Source organism: Crocuta crocuta, unplaced genomic scaffold (assembly GCF_008692635.1).
Source record: "Crocuta crocuta isolate KB4526 unplaced genomic scaffold, BGI_CrCroc_1.0 scaffold586, whole genome shotgun sequence".
In the NCBI taxonomy this organism is placed as follows: domain Eukaryota; kingdom Metazoa; phylum Chordata; class Mammalia; order Carnivora; family Hyaenidae; genus Crocuta; species Crocuta crocuta.
The window spans coordinates 2340354-2363959 of NW_027532407.1; the positions used below are offsets into that span (position 1 = coordinate 2340354).

Consider the following 23606-nt stretch of genomic DNA (forward strand, 5'->3'; position numbering starts at 1 on the left):
TTTCTTTCTCTCTCTCTCTGCCTCTTCCCCCTGCTCACTTTCTCTCTTTAAAATAAAAAAAAAAACCAATAAAAAAAGACACTTGGGAGAAAAATGTTTACATTTGGATGAATATAAAAGGATGATGTTTGATGAAAAATGGACATCACAAAATTCAACAGAAACAACTTTACTTCTGAAATTTTTGGAAGTAGAGATCAGTCTGGATAGAAGAAGACAAAGTTTCAGGTACTTCAACAAGAAGATCAGTCTGTCTTATATCTACAAGGTGACTCTTCAGGAAATAGTGGTAGAGTGGTTTGGTGCGAAAACAGTGAAAAAAAAAGATAAGAAAAGAAAAAACCCATAATTAGTAATTCCAACCATCTTCATTTATGCGGATACATGTTTTCTACAACATGAGTGTTTTAACTCTTGACTTTGAGATAATTTTAGACTTCAGAAATGTTACAAAAGTAGTACAGAGTTCAGATGTGTCCTTCATTCAGCTTCCCCCAATGTTATCATCTTACATAACCACAGATAATAATCAAAACTGGGAAATTAACATTGGTACAGTACTTTTACCTAAACTATAGACATTGTTAAAATATCTATATTTTGTTCTACAGTGTTCCCTTTTTCTGTTCCAGGATCTAATCCAGATTCCTACTGTTTATCTAGCAGTCATGGCTGCCTCATCTCCTTCAATATGTAACATTCCCTCAGTTTTTTCTTTGTCTTTTATGACATTAGCACCTTTGAAGAATACTGGTCAGTTGCTTTGCAGGATAGCCCTCATTTTGAGTGTGCCTGATGTTTTTTCNGAGGAACCTCCACACTGTTTTCCAGAGGGGCTGCACCCGTTTACATTCCCAATTCCCACCAACAGTGTAGGAGGGTGCCCGTTTCTCCACATCCTCGCCAGCATCTAGAGTCCTCTGATTTGCTCATTTTAGCCACTCTGAGTGGTGTGAGGTGGTATCTCAGTGTGGTTTTGTATTTCCCTGATGAGGAGGGATGCTGAGCATCGTTTCATGGGTCTCTTGACCATGCCTGATGTTTTTTCATGATTAGAATGTTGTTGACTTTTGTGGCTTGCTTAAGGTAATATTTGCCAGATCTCTCCACTGTAAACTTAATATCTCCCCCTCTCCCATTGCTATTAATAAATATCTTGCAGAGATCATTTGATACAATGCAAATTTCTGTTTCTCCTCAAAGTTTCACCCATTAATTTTAGAATCCACTCTTAGATCTTGACTGTCAATTATTACCATTTATCTTCATTCTATATTTATTGATTGGAGTTCCTCTGTAGAGGTATCCTTCTCTCCCGTTTATTTATTCAATCATTTGTTTATCAATATGGAGTCACAGATATTTTATTCTATAAGTTATAGAATATATAACTTTTATTTTACATATATCTAATAGTATAATTATTTGTTCTGTTGCTCAAAATAATACAAGGTTTAAAAGACAGAATAGTATTTCAACTATATGTCTGTGCCGTGAATTAATCCAGTTCTTCAATGTTGGACATTTAGGTTGTTTCCAGTTATCTAATACTATTAATGATGTTTGCTATTCAGAAATCTTTTAATTTTTATGTTTTCAGAATTTGGTTTTCTACCTAGAGAATCACTGGATGTTGGAAAATTTTATACTGTGGTCGTGATCTAGGCGGTGGAAACTGTCAACTTGTCTTCACGGAAATCAGAGACCACACAGTCCACCCAGACGATTCAGCAGTGAGCAGAGGCAGTAGATCCGGGAGTCCAGGAGGACCTCTGCCGGCAGTGTCACGTAGCTCAATTGTCAATAAACTGAAGCCACATTACAATAAAGTTATTGAAGTTGACGAAGACTTCCGGTAGGGGCACATCTATTTCCGTCAGGGCCTACATTCTTCTCTCTCTACTCCATCCCAACCGGAAATATTTATCCCCCGTTTAGAGCCACGTCTGTCCTGGCCTCGGTCCCGCCCCCACACACTGTGGAAGCACTTCCGGAGTCAGGGTATTCCGCCCCGCCCCGCCGCCGGTGCCGTGCTGGAAGCCCCGGCTCCCCCGGAAGTGGCCCGGGCCTGTCTGTCGGGGTCCCTTCCACCCCGCTGCTGTTGAGGGCCGCAGGGGCGGCGGCGATGGCGGAGGCGGCGCTGTTGCTGCCGCCTGAGGCGGCGGCAGAGCGGGACGCTCGGGAGAAGCTGGCCCTCTGGGATCGGAGACCCGACACGACCGCGCCGCTGACCGACAGGCAGACGGACTCGGTGCTGGAACTGAAGGCGGCGGTGGAGAACCTGCCTGTGCCGTCCGAGGTGAGGTGCCGGGCTGGGACTGGGCTGGGGCGCCGAGGACGCGGGCTGGGATGCCTCTTTCGCGCGCCCGCGGACCTGGGCCTTGCAGATTTCTGCCCGGGGTCTCCTCTCCCTCCTCCCCGGTCAGGTGGCGGGTCCGGCGGGAGACGCTCCTCACCTTCCCGGGCTGTCAGGCCTGGCCCCGCCGGCGACCGCCAACTCTGCTCTCGCGCAGGGACGACTGCGGGGAGTCCAGTGGCCGGTGTTGGCTGGCACCCAGCCCTCCGCCTGCGGTGTGGGACGGTTGGCTGGGAGCCTTGCCGTGGGCGTCTTGCCCCGGGTGTCCGTGCTGTCAGCTGGGGCATGGCCCTGCTGCCCACCATGTCCCGGGAGAGGGCACCGACCCCGAAGTGCTTTGCTTCAGGACAACCTCCTTATAAGTATTCATTTACCGCCTTAATGAATAACCCAGCTTCCTTTTTCCATGGGGCACTTGGAGAGACAAAAACTTGATCTTGAGAGAGGTTTCACTCAACGCACAGAGAGCAGTGAACTCTCCATCAAGTGCAGATTATGGGAGATCGATTTATCTGACCTATAGCAGAGCAATAGAAAAGAATTTTCTTTGAAAGCTGGGTCAGTACGTTACTAGGTAATGCTGGTTTTCGGAGTTAGTGTCAGTGTTTTTAATTCTCATTATCATTGGGATGTTGTTACGCATATTATCACTTGTGTGATTCAGTTCAAGTAGTTGCAGTATCAAAAAACATCTTACGAATTGCAGATAGACTTTTTTTCTGGTTTGAGGGCCAGGTTTAGGATTATTATTTTATTAATAATGACAATTGTCTTTTTTTTTTTTAATGTTGGAAGCACTCATTTTACACGGTTTGGGATTGTGTCTAAAGGTGGATTGCTTTTAGAGACTTAAACTTTTTTTCCTACCCTCAAGTTTTAGAGATTAAGAACTTTGATTTGAAAGTTCACTTTCACTGTTGCATCCTCTGCCATAAAATACAGGTGTTCTTTCTTGGGTTTCTCTGTTCACCTGTAGGATGCTGTGCTGAAATAAATGAGGAAACAGGTGGAAATTTCTTTGACTTGGCTCTCGAAGTCTTGTATGCTCTGGATAATAGAAATTGTTTGCTCTATGAATGTTCCAGTCCATTTATAATTGAGTTGGCCTGTTACGGAAGCAGGATCCTTGGGCATCACAGCACCTGTGGGGAACAGAGTCCACAGGAAAAGTAACCCATTTTGTTTTTATTGTCTCAGCTCATAAACTGTTATTATTCTCGTTGAGCATGAAGGAAAGGTGTTGGAGTGAAGTAAATGGAATCTTTCATTTTCATCCTATTTTTTTTCATATTTATGCAGTATAATACCCACATTAATCTCATGCAATTGTTTAATGTATATTTTGTGCCTATTCTGGGCTAGGAATTGAGGATAGAAAGATAAGAAAATCAAGCTCCTAGCTTCACAGAGCTGACATAATTGTGATCATGAGCTTGTAGAAAAGAACAAAGTAAGTTCAGACCGTGGTCATGGTATAAGGAAAATAAAGCAAGATAGTATGACGGAAAGGGATGAGCTATGTTCTAGATAAGGAAGGAAGGCTCTCTAAGAAAATGACAATCTAAGGCGAGAACTCATGGTGGAAAACAAAATGCCAGCCTTGCAAAGACTATAGAAATAATCTTCCAGGGGGAGGAAAAAGCAATGCAAAGGTAAGAGATGAGCTTGACAAGTTCAGGGGTTGAATGAGGGTGTTCTGGTATATGCAGTGTAGGTATTGGATGGATTTCTGTGGGAATGAAATGGCCTTTATTTTCCTGTCCGGGGAATCTGTCAGGGGGATCATTGTTTTTCAGCTATCTATAGCCCTTGTTTCCCTTTATTAAAAGTATTTATATGTGGGGAGGGAAGACTGGAACGGAATTCTTTTATCTGTCACCACTCTTTTTTTTTTATGTTTATTTAAAGAGAGTGTGAGCACAAGTCGGGGAGGGGCACTGGGAAAGAGAGAGGGGCATGGGGGGGCGGGCAGAGAGAGAGAGAGACAATCCCAAGCAGGCTCCTCGCACTGTCAGCATGGAACCCAATACACGGCTCCATCTCACAAACCGGACCATGAAATCATGACATGAACCGAGATTAAAAGTCGGATCTGCAACCGACTGAGCTACCCAGGTGCCCCTGTCTTTTCCCACTCTTGACACAGGTGCTGAAAAAGAATGGCTCAATTTTTATTTTGTCCAAACAGCGTGTCTGTAAAGGATTTTCTGTAGTGTTTCACAGTTTTCACAAGATAAATTACTTCCTGAACAGCTGGCGCTGAGCAAGTTAGTTGAATAGCAAAAGGCCAGCTGATGCTTCAGTAAATAGCATAAAGCTGTTAACTTCTTTAGAAAATAAGATGTCTCTTTTATGAAGAGGAACTAGTCATATTTTGGAAGGAAGTTATATCTTGTTTTTTGGTGTTAAATAAAAGAATTTGAAGTAGAATATTAGGTAGACTGGTTTCTTGTAGCCAAGATTAATTAAGTAGTGAGGGCCTTTTTCTTTCTGCTGAATTTAGTAGTTCTTGATACATGCTACAATAGCTAACCCTGAAATGTATTATAACTTGTTTTCCTAAAGGCTGTGTGTTCTTAGTATATTTAACTTCTCTGAGCCTGTTTTCTTTATAAAATGCGGATTATAATACACTTACTGTCTGATTGGGGGGTTGTGAGAATTTAGTGAAATCATGTATGTAAAGTGCACATGGCAAGTGAGCTACAAGCACTGTATTATTCATATGCTTTCCCCCCACATGACTGATAGCCTGAAAGCGTAGATTAGAATCTTGTGATCTGAGCATAGGTGTCACTCAGACCAAAGGTAAGAAAAGAAGAGGTTAAGTGCCTTGCAGATGGTTCTGCAATTCCATCTATACATCTTCAATGATTTGCTTCACACGGAGAAAGTAACATCAGGTTTCGTTTAGGGAATGAATTGTTTAGATTATGAAAGTGATTTTCTCCAACCCGGAACTGTGCAAGAAATCAAGTTTGGGAGAGAAAGGGGTATTTGTTTTTTACCTGGACCTGCTTAGCTGGTCAGGCAAGGTTGATTGTTTATTGTAATTGCTATTTAATATGTTAATGTACCATTTGTATACACTCTACAATAGCTCTCTAGGACTGCTGGTTAGGTACCTGTATTTGTGCTCTTCTCACTCTGGTGGTGAAGACCCATCTAGAAGTCAGCATAGTGTAGTGTGCCAGAGGACTCAGGAGTGAATGAGTTACTGAGTGAGAGTCAGTTTGCTTGTTTGTTTGTTTATTTATTTTAAAGTAATCTCCACACCCAACGTGGAGCTGGAGCTCGAACTCACGGCTCTGAGATCCAGAGTCTATACTCTACTGACTCAGCCGGCCAGGAGAGGCAGGAGTGAATGAAAGGTCAGAACAGGAAAGTTTGTGACACCAGCACACCCCTTCTTGATTTTCCATTCTGTTCCAGGTGCTTCAGGAAAAGAAGACAGCTGAACAAATGTACCCAATGGGGCCGTTTTTTCGTACTCTTTTAAAAAGTAACTTGTTTTGTTTCTTTAAAAATGATTATTTCTTAAAGTAGTTGCAGTCAGGGGCACCTGGGTGCCTCTGTGGGTTAAGCTTGGCTTGGGACTTTGGTTCAGGTCATGACCTTGTGGTTCATGAGTTCGGCCCCCCATCAGGCTCTGTGCTGACAGCTCAGAGCCTGGATCCTGCTTCGGATTCTGTGTCTTCCTCTCTCTCTGCCCCTCCCCCGCTCATGCTCTCTCTCAAAAATAAATAAACATTAAAAAAAAGTAGTTTCAATTAATGTGGCTTCTCTCTTGCTCGGTTTTAGAGAAAATGGTTTTGTGTTAGTGAGAACAAAGGAACAGGACAGGAAGCCTTTTTCTGTTTCTGGTATTTAAAAGTCCTCATGCTTGAAAAGTAGTATTTGTACATGAAGTAATCATATAGAATGTTTTTCATATATTTACATGATCATGTTTACTCACAGCATCTAGACTATAGATTTTATCTGACTATTGACACTACCTTCTTAAGTGTCTACAGTTTTCATATGATTTTGTTTTGTAAAGTAAATTAGAAGATAAATTTTTTTTTAGTTTATTTATTTTGAGAGAGAGTGTGCAAGTAGGGGAGAGGGAGAGGGAGGGAGGGAGAGAGAGAGAGAGAGAGAGAGAGAATCCCAAGCAGTTTCTGTGCTGTCAGTGCAGAGCCTGACATAACTCAGGGCTTCAACTCAGAAACCACGAGATCATGACCTGAGCCAAAATCAGAAGTCATGACTTAACCAACTGAGCCACCCAGACACCCTGATATATATTTTTGCTTTTGACATTTATCTTTCTGAGTGATTAAAATTTTTTAAAAAATTAGCATATTTACTTTTATTTTAACTATTTCTAGAGGCTTTGAATTTTTGTTTTGTTTGTTTTTAAGATCCCTTTTTTCCATCTGGTATTATGTTTCATCTGCTTTTGAAGAACTGCCTTTAACATTTCTTGTGGTACAAGACTGTTGGAAATGCATTTTCTCAGCTTTGTTTAAACAGTCCTTTTCATTTAAAAAAGATACTCTACTAGATAAAGAATTCTGGATTGACAGTTTTTTTCTTTTATCACTTAAAAGATTTGTTTAATTTCTGAGAAGTCTGCTGTAATTCTTATCTTTAATTCTTATATTCATTCTTCTGTCTATTTCTTTTCTCCTCTGTCTCCCAGTATATTTTTTAACTTTATTTTTAGGAATTTGAGTATCATGTGTGTACATGTGCATTTGTGTGTGTGTGTGTGTGTGTGTGTGTGTGTGTGTTAGAGGGAGAAGGAGAGAGAGATTCTGCTTGGGATTCTCTGAGGTTCTCAGAACTGTAGTTTGCTATCTTTTATTGGAAATGTTTCAACTATTTTTTAAACATTTTTTTCTACCCTATTCTCTTTCCTTTTGGGATTCCATTTATACATGTACTAGATAATTTGATATCATCTCACTGTTCTAGGATATTGCGTTTGGTTTTTATTTTCTCTGTTTCCTGTTGATGTTTTACTGTTGGGTGATTTTTATGACTGTCTTCAAGTTGACTGATTCTTTAGCTGTGTTGAGTGTACTGATGAGTGCATTTCAGCAGCGCTCTGTCCAGCTTTCTTTACCTTAGCTCAGTCTCCCTGTGCGTTGTGGTATGTTTTTCATCTGAGCCTGATCCACATCTCCTTCCCCCGTCACCTTTAGGTGTTGTGTAAACGTTGGTGATAGAATTACATGTTTGAATTTTGTCACAGTCAGTTCATATAGAATTAAATTTTACTACTAGTGAAATAAGATTTTATAAAGATATGGGGGCGCCTGGGTGTCTCCGTTGGTGAGTATTCGACTCTTGAATTTGGCTCAGGTCATGATCTCACAGTCGTGAGATTGAGCTCTGTGCCAGGCTCCACACTGAGCATGGAGCCTGCTTAGGATTCTTTCTCTCCCTCTCTCTTTGGCCCTCGCTCACTTGCATGCATGCATATGCATGCTCTCTCTTTTTTCTCAAAATAAATACATAAACATTAAGAAAAGAAGATAGCCTATGGACTGTTCTTTTCCCAAGAGCACGATAGATTCTGATTTATAGATTTACTGACTCTGTTGCTGCTCCTAAATAGGAATAATAATAAACTGACAAATGACAGTAGCTCAGATTTATTGAGTGTTTACTCTATGGCAGCATTATGCTAAATCCATGGAGTGTTGTCTCTGGTAGGGTTACCTCTCCCTCCGAGGAGGCAGCTTGTTGTTGGCGAGAGGAATGGTTCCAGGTCAGGAGTAGTGTGACTCAGCTCAGCTTCCTCTGCCTCCACACTAAAGACTGGAATCGAAATGAAATAATTAGGCCCTTTTACCTTCAGAACCCCTGGTGGCAGCACACAGTTGCTGATGACACTTTGGACTCAAGATAGAGTCTCACTGGATTTGAGAAACTGAATTCTTACTGTGCCGTGCTCCTTTTATACTGAAAGATTATGTCACCATTCAGGAAGGGTTTACATGAACAACTGATACCCTTAATAAGATGTATTTACATACTCATGACCTCCTGGCTCTTGAGTCAGAGTCATTTGTGGGTAGAAGGCAGATTGAGGACGTTGCCGAACTTTATTTTTTGTTTTTGTCTGCAACTTCCCAGTAGTTCAAGAACCCTGTTTTCCCACACCTGCATTTTCATTTTTCCCCAAAGGCTTCATGCTACAGATACTGTAGTTCCTATTTTACAGATTAGAAATTGAGGATTAGAAGCATTAGGTAACTTGCCCATTGTCACACAGCTTATAAGTGAGCAGGAGCAGTGTTCAAACCAGGCTGCACTATAACATTCTTCCCCAGGCTAGAAGGTAGAGCCACACTTGAACTCGGGACAGAAACGCCTGTTTTGGGTGCGTCTGGGTGGCTCGGTTGAGTGTCTGACTCTTGATTTTGACCCAGGTCACAATCCCAAGGTTTTAGGATTGAACCCTGCATCAGGCTCTATGCTGAGCATGGAGCCTGGTTGAGATTCATTTTCTCTCTCTCCTTTCCCTCTCTCTCTCTCTCAGTCCTTCGCTCTCTGCCCTTTCCCCATTCACACATGAATGTTCTTTCTTTCTATATAAAATTTAAAAAATCCTTTTAAAGCCTATTTTTAAAAGGCATTTCTTAATTTTTTTTTAAAAATAGTGTTTACCTGAGGTAGTATACTTTTTAATGTTTATTTTGAGAGAGGTGGGGAGGGAGAGGCAGAGAGAGAGAGAGAGTCAGGCTGTGTGCTGACAGCAGTGAGCCTGACGTGGGGCTCAAACCCACAAACTGAGATCATGACCTGAGCCAAAGTTGGATGCTCAACCAACTGAGCCACCCAGGTGCCCCAAAGGGTTGTATTTCTAAATTAGTGATGGTGCATTTGTTCATCTAGCTTTTTTTAGCTTTGAAGATAAAAGTCTATCTTCAGGTGAAATTTTTCTATCTGGAAAAACAGGGGCAGGTTCTTAAGGCCCTGGGTCAAAGTTTTCTATAGATGGACCTTAAATGTTATGCCCTAAGGAGTAAACACTGAAATTGAAACATTTGGGCCCTTTTACCTTATCCTTCATCCACCCTTCCTTTATTTTAGGTCCAAAAATAGTATGTCTGTGTGACTATAGGTAAATTAACACCTGAACTATCTTTAGTAATAGTGGAGAACTGGAAAGTATCGTGGGTCTGATGGTGTCAAAATGAGGCCTTGTAGGTGGGCTCTTCTGAATCTAATGGGAAACTCTGAAATGGTTTCTCCTCAGTTGTAATTTCAAAATTTGCCATCAAGAAGGTGTGGGTGAAGTGTGCCAGTGGTAGAAATGGCAGAAAGAGGTCTCGTTTGTTGATTGATAGTTCTTGGGTGTGATTTATTTTCTATTGGCGAGCATTAATGAGGCCAGGCTCTTTCATTAGATACTGGGAAAGGCAAACTGCTTTCAGCGGCATACAGGTTTTTGCCTTCGGTGCCAGTTCATGAGGGTCAAGTAAATGTGTGTTGATTAGCACAGACTGACTGCCAGTGTTAGAAAGGCAACTCAAAAATCCTGCTTTACTAACGGTGCGGATAACCGTATCACATTTACATTTTGAGATTAGCATTTAATAGCTGTAAGTGTTACCATCCTATGGCAGTTACTAATCTCAAATGATTTAATAGAAAACCTTCCTTTCTCTTTCAAAACAAATGAGATGGAATAACAATCATGAATTTAGAGAATTTTCAAGTTATGTAAATATCTTTGTGGCTCTTTTTTTGTTTTTTTGAAGCTTCCACTTGAAGACTTGTGTAGTTTAACATCCCAGTCACTGCCTGCTGGAGAGCCTTCAGTAATACCTGAATCTACAGAAGACATTCTCTTGAAGGGTTTCATTTCCTTAGAAATGGAAGAAGAAAGAATTGAAACTGCACAGCAGGTGAATGGCATTGTTGTTTCTAAGAATGCTCAATTATTTTAAATATCTCAAGACCGCGCTGATAAAAAAATGTCTTAGTTAAAAGTTCTAAACCTTTGAAAATATAGTTAACGTCAATCTTTCTAGAACATTCTTGATTTTGTATTAGCTCTGGTTGTTTTGTGTTTATATTTATATTTATATTTATTTAAAATGTTTTATTTATTTTTGAGAGAGAGAATGAGAGAATGAGCAGGGGAGGGGCAGGGAGAGAGGGGGACAGAGGATATCTGAAGTGGGTTCTGCACTGAGAGCAGTAAGCCCCGTGTGGGTCTCAAACTCCCAAATTGTGAAGATTATGACCTGAGCTGAAGTCAGATGCTCAACTGACTGAGCCATCTAGGAGCCCCTGTAAGTGTTTTAAATAAACCTGTTGCCCAATTATATTTGTACAACAGATGATATTCCAACTTTGGACATTGATAGCTAATAATTAAGGTTTTAATGTTTCATGTACTTTTGACCTCCCCCAGTGTCTGCTTATCATAATGGGTCCCCCTAGCGTGTGTGCCCCACCCCCACTTGTACTCGCTCTCTCTCTCAAAAATGAATAAACATTAAAAAAATTAAAAAAAGAACTAATATATTGAGTTATAGTTTACATACAATAAAATGTTTTCATTTCATTTTAAGTTTATAGTTTGATGAGTTTTGACAAGTTTAACTACCACTCTGATCAAGATATAAAACATTTTTATCCTTCATGCTTGTATAAGGTCAATCTTCACCTCTTTTTATTTATTTATTTTGAGAGAGAGAGAGAAAGCACAAGTGGGGGAGGGGTGGAGAGAGATGTAGAAAGAGAGAATCCCAAGCAGGCTCTGCCCTTTCAGAGTGGAGCCCGATGCAGGGCTTGAACTTACGAATCTTGAAATCGTGACCTGAACCAAAGTTAGATGCTTAATAAACTGAGCCACCCAGGTGCCCTTCCACCTCTTTTTAATAATAGATATTTTTCATGACATAGGTGGTAGGCCTAGATTTCAAACCCAGGTTTAGCTGATACAAAAGGGCCATGTTCTTAAGCCACTCTGTTATATTATTTCGGAGTTTATATTTTTATAATCCTTATTAGATAATATTAACATTTACCCAAAGCCCTATGTTACCTACTCAAATTTAGCAATGTAGCAAATAGGCATTAGCTTCTTAGGAAAGAATATATATTTTTTATATATTGTACCTTTAATACTTAACCTCTGTTTGACTCTGGCTATGGCCGATGTTTTTAATATCCCCTTGCTTTTCCTAGCATGTAGATAGTGACTATGGAATTAAATTATCGTCTTCTGGCTTAACAATAGTTATTAATGTCTGAACCACAAACAATAAGACTTAGGTAGTGTCTGCCCTTTTGACTTGCTATTTAGCCTGTAGCCACTTTTCCTTTGGTCTGTTTTAGTTTTGTTGACAATATTATATGCTTTATTTTTCCAGTTTTTCTCATGGTTTGCAAAGCTGCAAACTCAGATGGATCAGGATGAAGAAACTAAATATAGGTATGTGGTTCTTGAGTTTGTTGGCTATCCTAACTTAAAAAAAATTTTTTTAACGTTTATTCATTTTTGAGAGATGGAGAGAGACAAAGCATGAGTGGGGGAGGGTCAGAGAGAGAGGGAGACACAGAATCTGAAGCAGGCTCCAGGCTCTGAGGTGTCAGCATAGACCCCAATGCTGGGCTGGAACCCATGGACTGCGAGATAATGACCTGAGCTGAAGTTGGACGCTTAAGCGACTGAGCCTCCCAGGTGCCCCCTAACTTTTAGATCACAGTCATCTGTAGCATTTCATAATCTGTATCTTTAAGTGAAATTAAGATACAAAGAAAACTCCCAACAGCAACATTTTCTTTAAGGAGAGCTAGAGATAAGTTGTGTGATTTAAACAAATAGTTATATCATAACTAATAAGTTAAGAGGTACACATATTGGTTTTTTAGAAAGCTCTAGAAAGGTTTGAGTTCAAGTGGGAATTTTATAGGAACTCTAAGATGTTTGTTACTTTTCTTTAGAAGTAGTGACCCAAGAGATTTTGGGGATGCCTACCTAGATTGGGTGTGACAATATTGTTCTGTTTGGATATATTGATAACATAGGGGAAATGCTGTGCATAGTGTCTAGCTGATTTAGGGACTGTGGATTGAATAATTGCACTATTTAACATTTATTAAATGACTATTATTGCTAGTCAATGTGTTAGGCTCTTTGGTGTGTGATTCCAGTTAATCTTTTTATGTGAGGAAAGGTATATTACTCCTATTTTACAAATGTGCAAACTGAAGCCTGAAAATATTAAGTGACTTGCCTAATATGACTCAGTGACTCAGGTCTTTTGATTCCAAGTCCAAAATTCTTTCCATGACATCACACCACCTCTCAAAGACGTAAGTGACCTGAGAGATTGACCTACTTAGTACCTTGGGTTGGCCCTGGTGTCCCAGTCTTTGAAAGTTGAGCTGGTGGTTTATTGCCTTAAATGTGGAAAACCAGCTTGTGGCTTTAGGGCGGATTCCTTTTGTTGTTCGTAGTTTCAGTGATTTTTCCTCTTAAGTATTGGAAAAGGTGTTAACATAATTTTTGGCACATTTCTGAATATAATAAACTTCAGTCAGTAGGTCGACTTTTCTCCTGAGATTCAAGCATTTGGGGAAAAATGAGACTTTGTTGTTTATTGACATGCTTATTGGGGGAAAATATTATTGCCAATCCCCTTTTGGTTCTGTTTTCTAGACAGATGAGGGATTACTTGTCTGGGTTTCAGGAGCAGTGTGATGCTATATTGAATGATGTAAACAGTGCCCTTCAGCATCTGGAGTCATTGCAGAAACAGTATCTGTTTGTGTCCAATAAGACAGGAACCCTACATGAAGCCTGTGAACAGCTCCTAAAAGAACAGGTAATTTGGAAGAGGGGAGGGGGTTAGTGACTATATTTAATACTTTATTTTAAAATAGATGAATAGAATTCTAATTGCTTTAATTTCTCCAAGTATATATTGAACTCTGCTCTGTATGAGGCCTTGTGCTAAGCATGCACGTTATTACACCGCCGGCCTGTCTGTATTCTAAATAAGCTTACGTGAAGGGGGCAAAGCAAGCTTTCCTGTGTTTTGAGTTAATTCTCAGTATAATTTCAGAGTGAGGAGGATATATTAGTTTGCTCTGTCCACTCTTTATTGACACTTTTCAAACAAGCAAAGTGATTACAGTAATGGTGGGGTTTATGAAAAGATGAACTGATCTAGATTGTACTTAAACTTCAATTTAAAGATAAAACATGTAAGTTACTTTATCTGAATTTTCTCTATGTGTATTTTGTGTGTTTTTAAAAGGAAGTTATTATTCTATAAAAGATATGTAAGTTGCTGTAATAATCATCACTTAATTTGTCCAGGATTGCAGAAATCATTGAGCATGAGTCTGAAATCTTATGTCTAAAATAAACTTATATGTCTGGTATAAATGTATTCAATATACTTTTGAGACTGGAGAGTTGATTCTTAAGTTTTTACACTGCTTTTTTTCTTTTAAAAAATGCAAGTCGGAACTTGTTGATCTGGCTGAAAACATTCAACAAAAGCTTTCCTATTTTAATGAATTGGAAACTATTAACACAGTAAGCATTTTTTTTTTGTACTTTTTGTAAAGTTAGCGACTTTATTTGTATTTTCTTTTCTGATATAAATCTCTAACTTTATAAATTGTCTTAAGTGATATTTTAACATAATAGTTTGCTGACAGATTGATATTCCTACTTGTACCCAATGGAGGTATCGTTACCAGTTCAGACTTTTTCAAATATGATTTAAATAGTTTCTGTAAAGTTGTATTACTGTTATTAAAATCCCTTTGTCCATTACCTCTTAAAGTGACTTATTGGTAAGCTGTCACGATTGTGAAAGGAAATATTAAGTTTTAAATCTTGCTGTGGTTGTGCTACTAGTAATTAAAATATTTTTTAAACTAATCTCATGTTTAGCTTGGAGTATAGTTCTTATAACGCATGCTTGTATCCCAAAGTAATAGTCTCAAATTAAGACTGCTGTGTAATTTACATTCCTATGTCTTCCTGGCTCATAAATTAATCATAATTACTACATATAAATTACTAAAAGTATTAAGTTAGTCTAATTATTATGGTTTACTACAGAGATAGGAAACTAAGTAACCAGTTAATGGATGCGAGGGGAAATTGTTCATTGCTAAGCTACAAAGATAAAAAATAGTTGGCTGGTTTTACCTGTATTTTGCATACACTTCTTATATTTACATTTTTATATTTATCTTAAAGATGTATGTTATATAGTTTCATATGTTTTAATGTGTAGTTTTATATGTTAAGTATTAAACATTTATTACTTGTATTTATGTTTATATTTGTATATATTTATTTATTAAACAATTACTTATATTTTGCTTGTATATTGTTTTACTTTCATAGTATGACTGCTAATGAATCCTTTAACCTTGAAAAAATTGCCAGTATTGAAAGTAGGGAATTTGTGTATGTTGTAAAGTACTAGAAAATGAGAAGTCAAGGTACTTGATGTGTTAATTTAATATAACATTGTACAATGTAGTAAGGTAAATATTTGCTAATTTATGAAGAGACCCTTAAAGCTCATTAGGAATAAACTGAATTAAATCAGTATTACTTTTTGTCCTTTCTTTATGATTACACATGGGCTATATTTGAGGATATTTTGGTGATTTTTAAAATGTAAAGACATTAGTATAACTGTGTTAGAGCCTAAAGGGAAATATGCTAATTCTAGTATATAATTTTCAAGTTCTGCCTGTATATTTTTTGTGAATTAAAATTTTTTTTTCTTAAAGAAACTGAATTCTCCTACGTTGTCTGTTAATAGTGAAGGATTTATACCTATGCTGGCCAAGTTAGATGATTGTATAACATATATCTCCTCTCATGTAAGTCATGGTATTTCTGTATTTTTTTTAAGTATATTTATTTATTTTGAGAGAGAGAGAGAGAGAGAGAGAGAGAGCGTGCGCGCGTGTGTGCCTACACAGCAGGAAAGGGGCAGAGATGGGGGGAGAGAGAGAATCCCAAACAGTCTCTGAGCTGTCAGCATAGAGCCCAACACAGGATTTGAACTCACAAACTGTGAGATCATGACCTGAGCCAAAATCAAGAGTTGGACTCTTAACCAACTGACCTATCCAGGTGCCCTCCTTCTGTATGTTTTTAAGAAATCTTAACATTCATATTCTATTACTTTTTACGTTATAAAGTAATTATTTCTTCTGAAGGAAAAAGTGTATCTGTAACATACTTGAAGAAAAACTGTAGTGAATTCTTAGTGATTGTCAGTAGTGATATAAAAAAAGTACTTTCAGCTGCTGGAAAGGGGTCCTGGCTAACAGAGGTATATCCCTCTAAAAGAATGGGTGATTTTTAGGCTTTTGACTTCCTGTTGTTCTAGATACTTCTTGGGAAACAGGCAGTGTTACTTGGGAGGAAATAAAGGAACAAGCCCTTTGATTTAATCACCCTCTTTCTATCCCCCAAGGATTTATAGCTGTACAGGTTTTCCCCACTGTCTGAAAGCAGAATGTTCCTATGAAACCTTTTGTAACCCAAAGTGGCATAAAGCGAAGAAGCAGTTACCATTTCATAAAAGTGAACATCCTCTTTGGATTTCTTTTGGTTAACAGAAAACGGTACTATTGTAGGTTTTCCGTAAAAGCAAAGTGGCATAAAGGGAACTTTTGGTTGAAGGGGAATTGGGGCAAAAGCCTGTAGTCATCTTTGCCAAGCTTACAATCTATTTAAGACCTTTTGAACGTTACATATATCTTTATTTAAAGGACAGGTTTGTTTTCATAGTCGGCTGTGCCAGTGTTTGTTTCCTCTTGGTAAATCTTTTCCTTTCCTTTATAGCCAAATTTTAAAGATTATCCTGTATATTTGCTGAAGTTTAAGCAGTGTCTTTCTAAAGCTTTGCACCTCATGAAGACATACACTGTGAACACGCTACAGAACCTCACCAATCAGTTATTGAAAAGGGTGAGTTAACTGGCGAGGCCTGTTTTTCTTTTGTTACTCGTTTATCGTCCATAATCTAAGATTAGTACTTACTAACTCCAGAAACTTGTTTTTTTTTTTTTTTTTTTTTTTTTTAAATAAGACTATGCATCACAGTTTTATTCAGAATAGAAAAAAACTTGGCTGTATTATATCTGTCCATCAGAATCTTATTTTCAAAGAATATTTAATAGTGTGAAAAGTTCTCATTATTATAGAGTAAATAATAAGATTCAAACTATTTGTCACTTAACATATTTTCTTATCTTCATGAAATATTGGAAGGAAATACACCAAAATGATAAAACTTGTTCTTAGTGATAGGATTACATATGATGGATACTTTGAATTTTTTTCTTTACATATGGTAGATAATTTAATTTTCTGTGTTTAGCCAATGTATTTTTATTGAGTGCCTTCTCAGTGGTTGACATTTTACTGGGAACTGTACAATAGTGAGAAGGAGCCAGCAAGATCCCTGTCCTCATGGATAATTCAGAAGAAATAATCAGCAAAGAAGGAAACAAATTAATCAATTACAGATCATAGTAGATGCTAGGTGGAAAATGAGCAGAGTGCTAGGTTAGAAAAAATTAAGACTGGAGCTAGCTAAGATGGTCATTGAACATATAAGAAAATAAAATCATAAAGATTATGCATTTTATTTTTTAAGCTTGCTTTTCAAAGAACATGAAATATCTTCTTGAACTTTCAGTCCAAAGCCTCTGATTTTTGGGTTGCATTTTGCTGTTCATATTGTTCTTTACAGACATGAAGGCCAGACCATATGATTTTTTGTTTTGTAAAATTTTTAATAAGTTTAGGAAATTAATACCTAATTGGTACTAGTACTTACAATGTACCAGTAACTAGTGCTTTACTATTGAACTGCATAAAACCTTTATGAGTACATGTTATCTGCATTTAATGGATGCAGTGAATCTTAAGAGAGGTCCAGAAATTTGGCCACTGTACTGCTGTCAGTAAGTGTCTGAGTATGAATCTGAATTTAGGTCTGTTTACCACCAAAATTCATGTAACGTAGGATAAATTTTAATTATAAAGAGGAAGGAGATGACAGTTCCACCTAAGTATTTCTCATTTGTACCTATATTACTGATATTTAATTTCTCTTTTGAGATTTTTTCTCTGTAAGTTTTTGGTTGGTATATAGGCCAAGTGGCAGCCATTTAAAATGGTTGGTGTCATGTTTTCTGAATAATTATTTGTTTGCTAATTATCTTCCTTCCCTACCCTTTCCCACGTCTCTTTAGGATCCTGCATCTGTACCCAATGCAGACAATGCCTTCACATTATTTTATGTGAAATTTCGAGCTGCTGCTCCCAAAGTCAGAGTAAGTCTATTGACATAAATGGAATATTGCTATGAAGTTTATTTAGCCAGCCCTTTTGAAGCTCTACTGTATGTTAGGCCTTTTGCTTATACCAGGAAAATGAACACAAATGACAGGTAGGCACTGTCTTTCCACATAACAGCAGTGTACCTTAGAGGGGCCTTGAGAGCACAGAACAGGAAACAGTTAGCTCTTCATATGGTGCTCAGGGAAGGTTTCTAGATGAAAGTGATATTTGATGTTAAAAGGCACAGATTTATAGTGGGCTTGAGGGGATTGATGAGGATACTTTATGCAGAGAAAACAGCATGTATAGGGGTGGTTGTAGAGATTCGTATTTTGGGAGAGCTGCTTGTAACTTGTGATCAGAACACAGGACATTAGTGACATGTAATGGGGAAAAGAGATAGGAAAGATGGCAGATATCATTTCACAACGGGTATCACATGTCATGCTAGTTCAGGAAAAGTGGAGAGCTAGTGAAGCATTTTGTTTTTTTAAAGTTTATTTATTTTGGGGGAGAGAGAGAGCACATGCATGTGTGCAAGTAGGGGAAGGGCAAAGAGAGATGGAGAGAGAGAGAGAATCTCAAGCAGGCTCTGCACTGTCAGTACAGAGCATGATTTGGGCCTCAAACTCATGGACTGTGAGATCATGACCTGAGCTGAAGTCAGACGCTTGACCGACTGAGCCACCCAGGCTCCCCTAGTGAAATATCTTCAACAGGAGAATGATTTGGTCAGATTTGCCATTTCTTTAGCTTAAGGATGCTGTTTGAAGAATGATGAAAGATTTGAGACAGGAAGGCCTGGTTGACAAGGAAGACTTTGCACTCGTCCATGAGAAATAGGGGTTGATTAAGGTGTTGGGAGTATATTCTTGAGGTTGGGAACAGGTGCCTTGTTTACTCTCCTTAGCACAGTGGCTGGTACTTATGCACTAAATATTTATCTTAATGGAGTGATTAGAAATGGAGGTGTGGAAAGTAGATCTGTGTGTCAATATTTACATATTTAAAAACATATCCAAGAAACAACTGACTGGAGCTGGTACATGCATCTTTTTCCTGCTCATTGTGAAGATAGTAGAAAGAGTAGTCTACTTTTGCTGACTGATTCAATCCCTTCCTTGTTTCCCTCCGAGGGTTAGTTGAAAGGAGTTTTGTGTTTTTTGAAATAAGAGAAACTTGGGCTTGTTTACAGAAGATACAGGAGAAGCATGGTTCATTGATGGTATGAAGTTTAGATTGTGCCCGATTGGTTGCTTTTGCTTAGTAGTCAAATACCAATGGTAAAGATTTGATTAGAAAAGAAATGGTATAGATAGATGTGATATAGCTCAGCGTGGTAGGTGAATATAAAACGATGCTATAATTCTCAGTGGCCTTCCTACTTGCCATTTACTAATGGTAACTAATTAATATATGAGATGGAATCCTATTTATATTACTGACAGAGCATAAATTATTTATCTAGAAATAACCTTAATGGAAATACAGGGATGAAGAAAATGGCAAAACTATACAGAAAATCATAAAAGAATAAATAGTAAGCCTATCTTGTTCCTGATTGAGGAGACTTAATTTTTTAAATGTTAGTTCCTCCTAATATAATTTATTAGTCAAATGTAATCTTAGCAAAAATTCCAATGGAATTTCATTTTGGATAATGCTAAATTTCATCTGGGTTACTAAATAAGCAAAACTAGTCAAGAAAAATATGAAAAATACAGTGATACTAATTCAAGAATTCATCGATGGATCATTGGAATGGAAAATTCTAGAACTTAGTATGTAAACTTCTTAAAGAGGAAGGGTTCTAGTTTTCTACATAATATTGGGAAGATTTGCTAAGTATTTGGGGAAAAAATGTAAGCTCTTCACTTTATAATATTACCAGAATACAGTATAAGTGAACTACAGAGTTAAATGTAAAAATAAGCAGAAAAAAGAAACTAGCAGAAATTATTGAGAAAAAATTAAGGAGTAAAAGATTTGTGATATAAAAATTAAATTTTCTGGGGGTGCCTGGGTGGCTCAGTTGGTTAAGTGTGACTTTAGCTCAGGTCATGAATGGTTTGTGAGTTCGAGCCCCATGTCGGGCTCTGTGCTGACAGCTCAGAACCTGGAGCCTGCTTCGGATTCTGTGTCTCTGTCTCTCTCTGATTCACACCAACTTGTGCTCTGTTTCTCTGTCTCAAAAATAAATAAACATTAAAAATTTTTTTTCTGAATTTTAAACAGCCAAAGAAAAGCAGAAGCCAGAATGTTTCCAACAGATGAGTGTGAGAGGGTTTAATATTTTTAATATACTAAGAGTGCTTATAAGTCAGCAAGAAAGATAATATATAAGTGGCCAGATTACTCAAAGAAAATGCAAATGATTAATAAATATGAGTGCTTGTATAGCCTCCATGGAGAATACATGCAGTTTAAGTTTAGCTGACATTTTTTGTCAAGAACATGGCAGATTAAGGTGTAACAGTCAGTGCTTTTGAGGATTTGGTGAGGCAGACAATGCTGCTGATAGGGATATAAATCATTTCCTTTCTCAGAAACATTTTAGGAGAATGGAGCAAGAGCCCCTAGAAGTATCTCTTTTGACCCAGTGTTGGAGATCCCCTGGGAAGTACGTATTGTTATCATGGCAGCTTTACGTAGGGGGAGGCAGACAGTCAAAGACATGAGCCAGCTCTGCTGGACTCAGCCTGCTCCTGGGCAGCTGTGCTCAGACGTTCTGGGTTCACTCCAGGCCCAGAGTCCCTGACCACTGGGCTTTTCTTCTCAGGATACAATCTGGATGTCGAATAGAATGTTTGACTTAAGGCACACCTGCCCTGGGAGTTCTTATGTGGCTGTTTAAAGTCATGTTTTAAATAATATTAATAATAATGATTCATTGAGTATTTACTAGATACCAGGCACTATGCTAAGGCTTTCCATACATTTTCATCTGATGTTGAGTAGGATGAGGTTTTGAAATGTTAATTTTTTGAAAGCAGATTATAAAGCTGAATATATAATTCTAAGTTTTTTTTAAAAAGAAATATATAGTAACTATAATATACAAAAACTGAAAGAATGTCCTAAAATATTAACTGTGCTTATTTTGTGGTATTCTATAGATGACTTTTATGTTGCAGCATTTGTGTATTTACAGCTTTGCTGAAATTAGCGTGTGTTAGTTAAAATGAGAAAGTAATTGAAAGTATAACCTAAAACAGATGTATTTTTGATATAATTTTATTTTGCAGACTATCATTGAACAAATAGAACAGCGATCTGAAAAAATACCTGAGTGAGTACCTAGAATTTCTTCACTTTCCAAATGACTTTCTTAATGTGCTCTTTTTCCAAATTTATTATGTGCTTCATATTTTCTGAGCAGTTATCTTGCATACTATGTAAACCTTCTTGCAGCACATTAGTTATTTGGGGAATATGGTTGTAGACCTGACTTAGTGAGTTTGTAAGAAGGCATCTTTTTTCCTATAGCAGGATTTTTTCTTCTCCCCCTTCCCCTCCCATTCCCTCCCCTTGTTTATTTATTTATTTTGAGAGAGAGAGTAGGGGAGGGGCAGAGAAAGAGAGAGGGAGAGAGAGAATCCCAGGCAGGCACAGAGTTGACTGTGGGGCTTGAACTCATGAAGCCGGATGCCTCACCAGCTGAGCCATCCAGGTACCCAAGCAGGATTTGCTTTTAATTTCAATAGATGTAAAATCTTTCTCTACTCTTGGGATATAAATCTTTGTTTAAAAGATAAAAGTTACAGCTTTTGAACCACAGTTCATTATGGTTTGTTTTTTTCTTTTTATACATAAATATTTGTAGTATTTAATGTAGGCAAATGAGAAGTGACAGCTTTAGAGATTTGGAAACCACTCCTGAGATTTAAGATCAGGTTTAATTTACATATCTGAAATCAGAAGCTTGTACTCCAGTCTCATTTGCTTTTCATCAGATACCAACAGCTGCTGAATGACATCCATCAGTGTTACCTTGACCAGCGGGAGCTTCTTTTAGGCCCTAGTATCACTTGTACTGTAACAGAGTTAACAAGCCAGAATAACAGAGATCATTGTGCCTTGGTAAGTTTCTGCTAGTTTTGTTTGGTGTTTAAACCTTTCTCTGAGATATTTTGATATTCTCGAAGCTTACAAGTGGGTAAATGAGTTTTGGTTCCCATATCAACAAACCTAAAGAATTTTTCTTTTGGTTATGAGGAATCTAGTATAGTAATTAGCAGTCATCTTGTCAAAATATTCTCATCTTGATGTATTTTTTGAAGAATGAAGATTCACAAACAAGTATTCCTTGAAAGATGAAGTTTCAATCTGCAGATTTATACTGACCATTTAGTTTTCGCTTTTGCTGCAGAAGTGCTTTTTTGTTTAGTGATTTTAATTCATACTATAGAAAGATGTATAGAGATTCTTTTACTTATTTATTTTTTTAATATTTTTATTTATTTCTAGGAGAGAGAGAGAGACAGCGTGAGCAGGGGAGGGTCAGACAGAGAGGGAGTCACAGACTGAAACAGGCTCCAGGCTCTGAGCTGGCAGTCAGCACAGAGCCCGACGCGGGGCTCGAACCCACGAACCGCGAGATCATGACCCAAGCGAAAGTCGGACGCCCAACCGACTAAGCCACCCAGGCGCCCCTAGAGATTTTATTAAACACCCCTTTTCAACTAGAAAAATAATTTGTTTTCATTGTCAAAAATTTAGAAAATGCAGAAAATAAAAATGAGCCATGGTTATGTTAGGCAGTACATCTTTGAAAACCAGCCATTTTGTTCTTGAATAAGTTTAATAAATATATATGCATAATCTCATTGCAAATAAAATCTTTGCTTTATTTATAAGTGCTGGAATCCTCGTGTGTCTTTAACTGTGGGTGACGTGTGTTTGTTTCCTGCAGATTCGCAGTGGCTGTGCCTTTATGGTCCACGTGTGCCAGGATGAGCACCAACTTTACAATGAATTTTTCACAAAACCAACATCAAAATTAGAGTAGGTGGCACACAAATTCTAACTCTTGTTTTTGTTTTTGAGAGGATTCGAGCGTGTGTGTGTGTGTGTGTGTGTGTGTGTGCGCGCATGTGCGGGCATAAGTGCATGGGGTAGATAGAAAAAGAGAGAACAAGAATCCCAAACACGTTCCATGCTGTCAGCAAAGAGGTCAACTTGGGTCCCAATCTGGCAAACCGTGAGATCATGACCTGAGCTGAAATCGAGAGTTGAACACTTCGGCAGCTGAGCCACCCAGGCTCCCCTAACTCTTATTTTTTTTTTATTTTTATTTTTTCTTTATTTCTAGGAGAGAGAGAGAGAGAGAGACAGCATGAGCAGGGGAGGGTCAGAGAGAGAGGGAGATACAGACTCTGAAATAGGCTCCAGGCTCTGAGCTGGCAGTCAGCACAGAGCCCAACGCGGGGCTCGAACCCACGAACCGCGAGATCATGACCTAAGCAAAAGTCGGATGCTTAACCGACTAAGCCACCCAGGCACCCCACCCTAACTGTTATTTTTAAGATTTAATTTGCTAATAACCATCATGGCTTGTTTTATTATATGAGTATTTTAAAATTAACTGCAGAGTATTTTAACTTTTGTGGGTGTGTGAACAGAATACTATTGGGTGGGACNGAGGGACAGTATTTTTTTTTTTTAATAAATGCAATTTGAAGGTCAGCTTGCTTTTATATTACTTATATTTATGGAGACAATATGAGATGATAGTAAGAATCCCATTTGGGAACTCAGTCTTGGAAGTCTATATCCCTTTATCTCCACTAAGTAATTCCTCCTACCTAAAAACTTTTGTGGTTCTAACCAATGAAAGACACTTAAAAATAGACACTATTTAATACCTTTTCTTTTTTTTCCTGAAAGTGTCTTTCAGTG

At 38.1% G+C, this 23606-nt stretch overlaps 1 protein-coding gene across 1 annotated transcript in view; it reads left to right on the forward strand.

Annotated features, from left to right (window-relative positions):
* Positions 1-2004: 2004 nt before the first annotated feature.
* COG3 (component of oligomeric golgi complex 3) overlaps positions 2005-23606 on the forward strand; it is a 64599-nt gene continuing 42997 nt past the window's right edge. The window contains exons 1-11 of the mRNA XM_077778752.1: positions 2005-2299; positions 10117-10263; positions 11740-11801; positions 13032-13197; positions 13842-13916; positions 15137-15229; positions 16203-16328; positions 17621-17701; positions 20954-20997; positions 21662-21788; positions 22621-22712. Of these exons, the coding sequence (XP_077634878.1) occupies positions 2126-2299; positions 10117-10263; positions 11740-11801; positions 13032-13197; positions 13842-13916; positions 15137-15229; positions 16203-16328; positions 17621-17701; positions 20954-20997; positions 21662-21788; positions 22621-22712 (1187 nt within the window). The 5' untranslated portion in view covers positions 2005-2125. The remainder of the gene's footprint in view (positions 2300-10116; positions 10264-11739; positions 11802-13031; positions 13198-13841; positions 13917-15136; positions 15230-16202; positions 16329-17620; positions 17702-20953; positions 20998-21661; positions 21789-22620; positions 22713-23606) is intronic.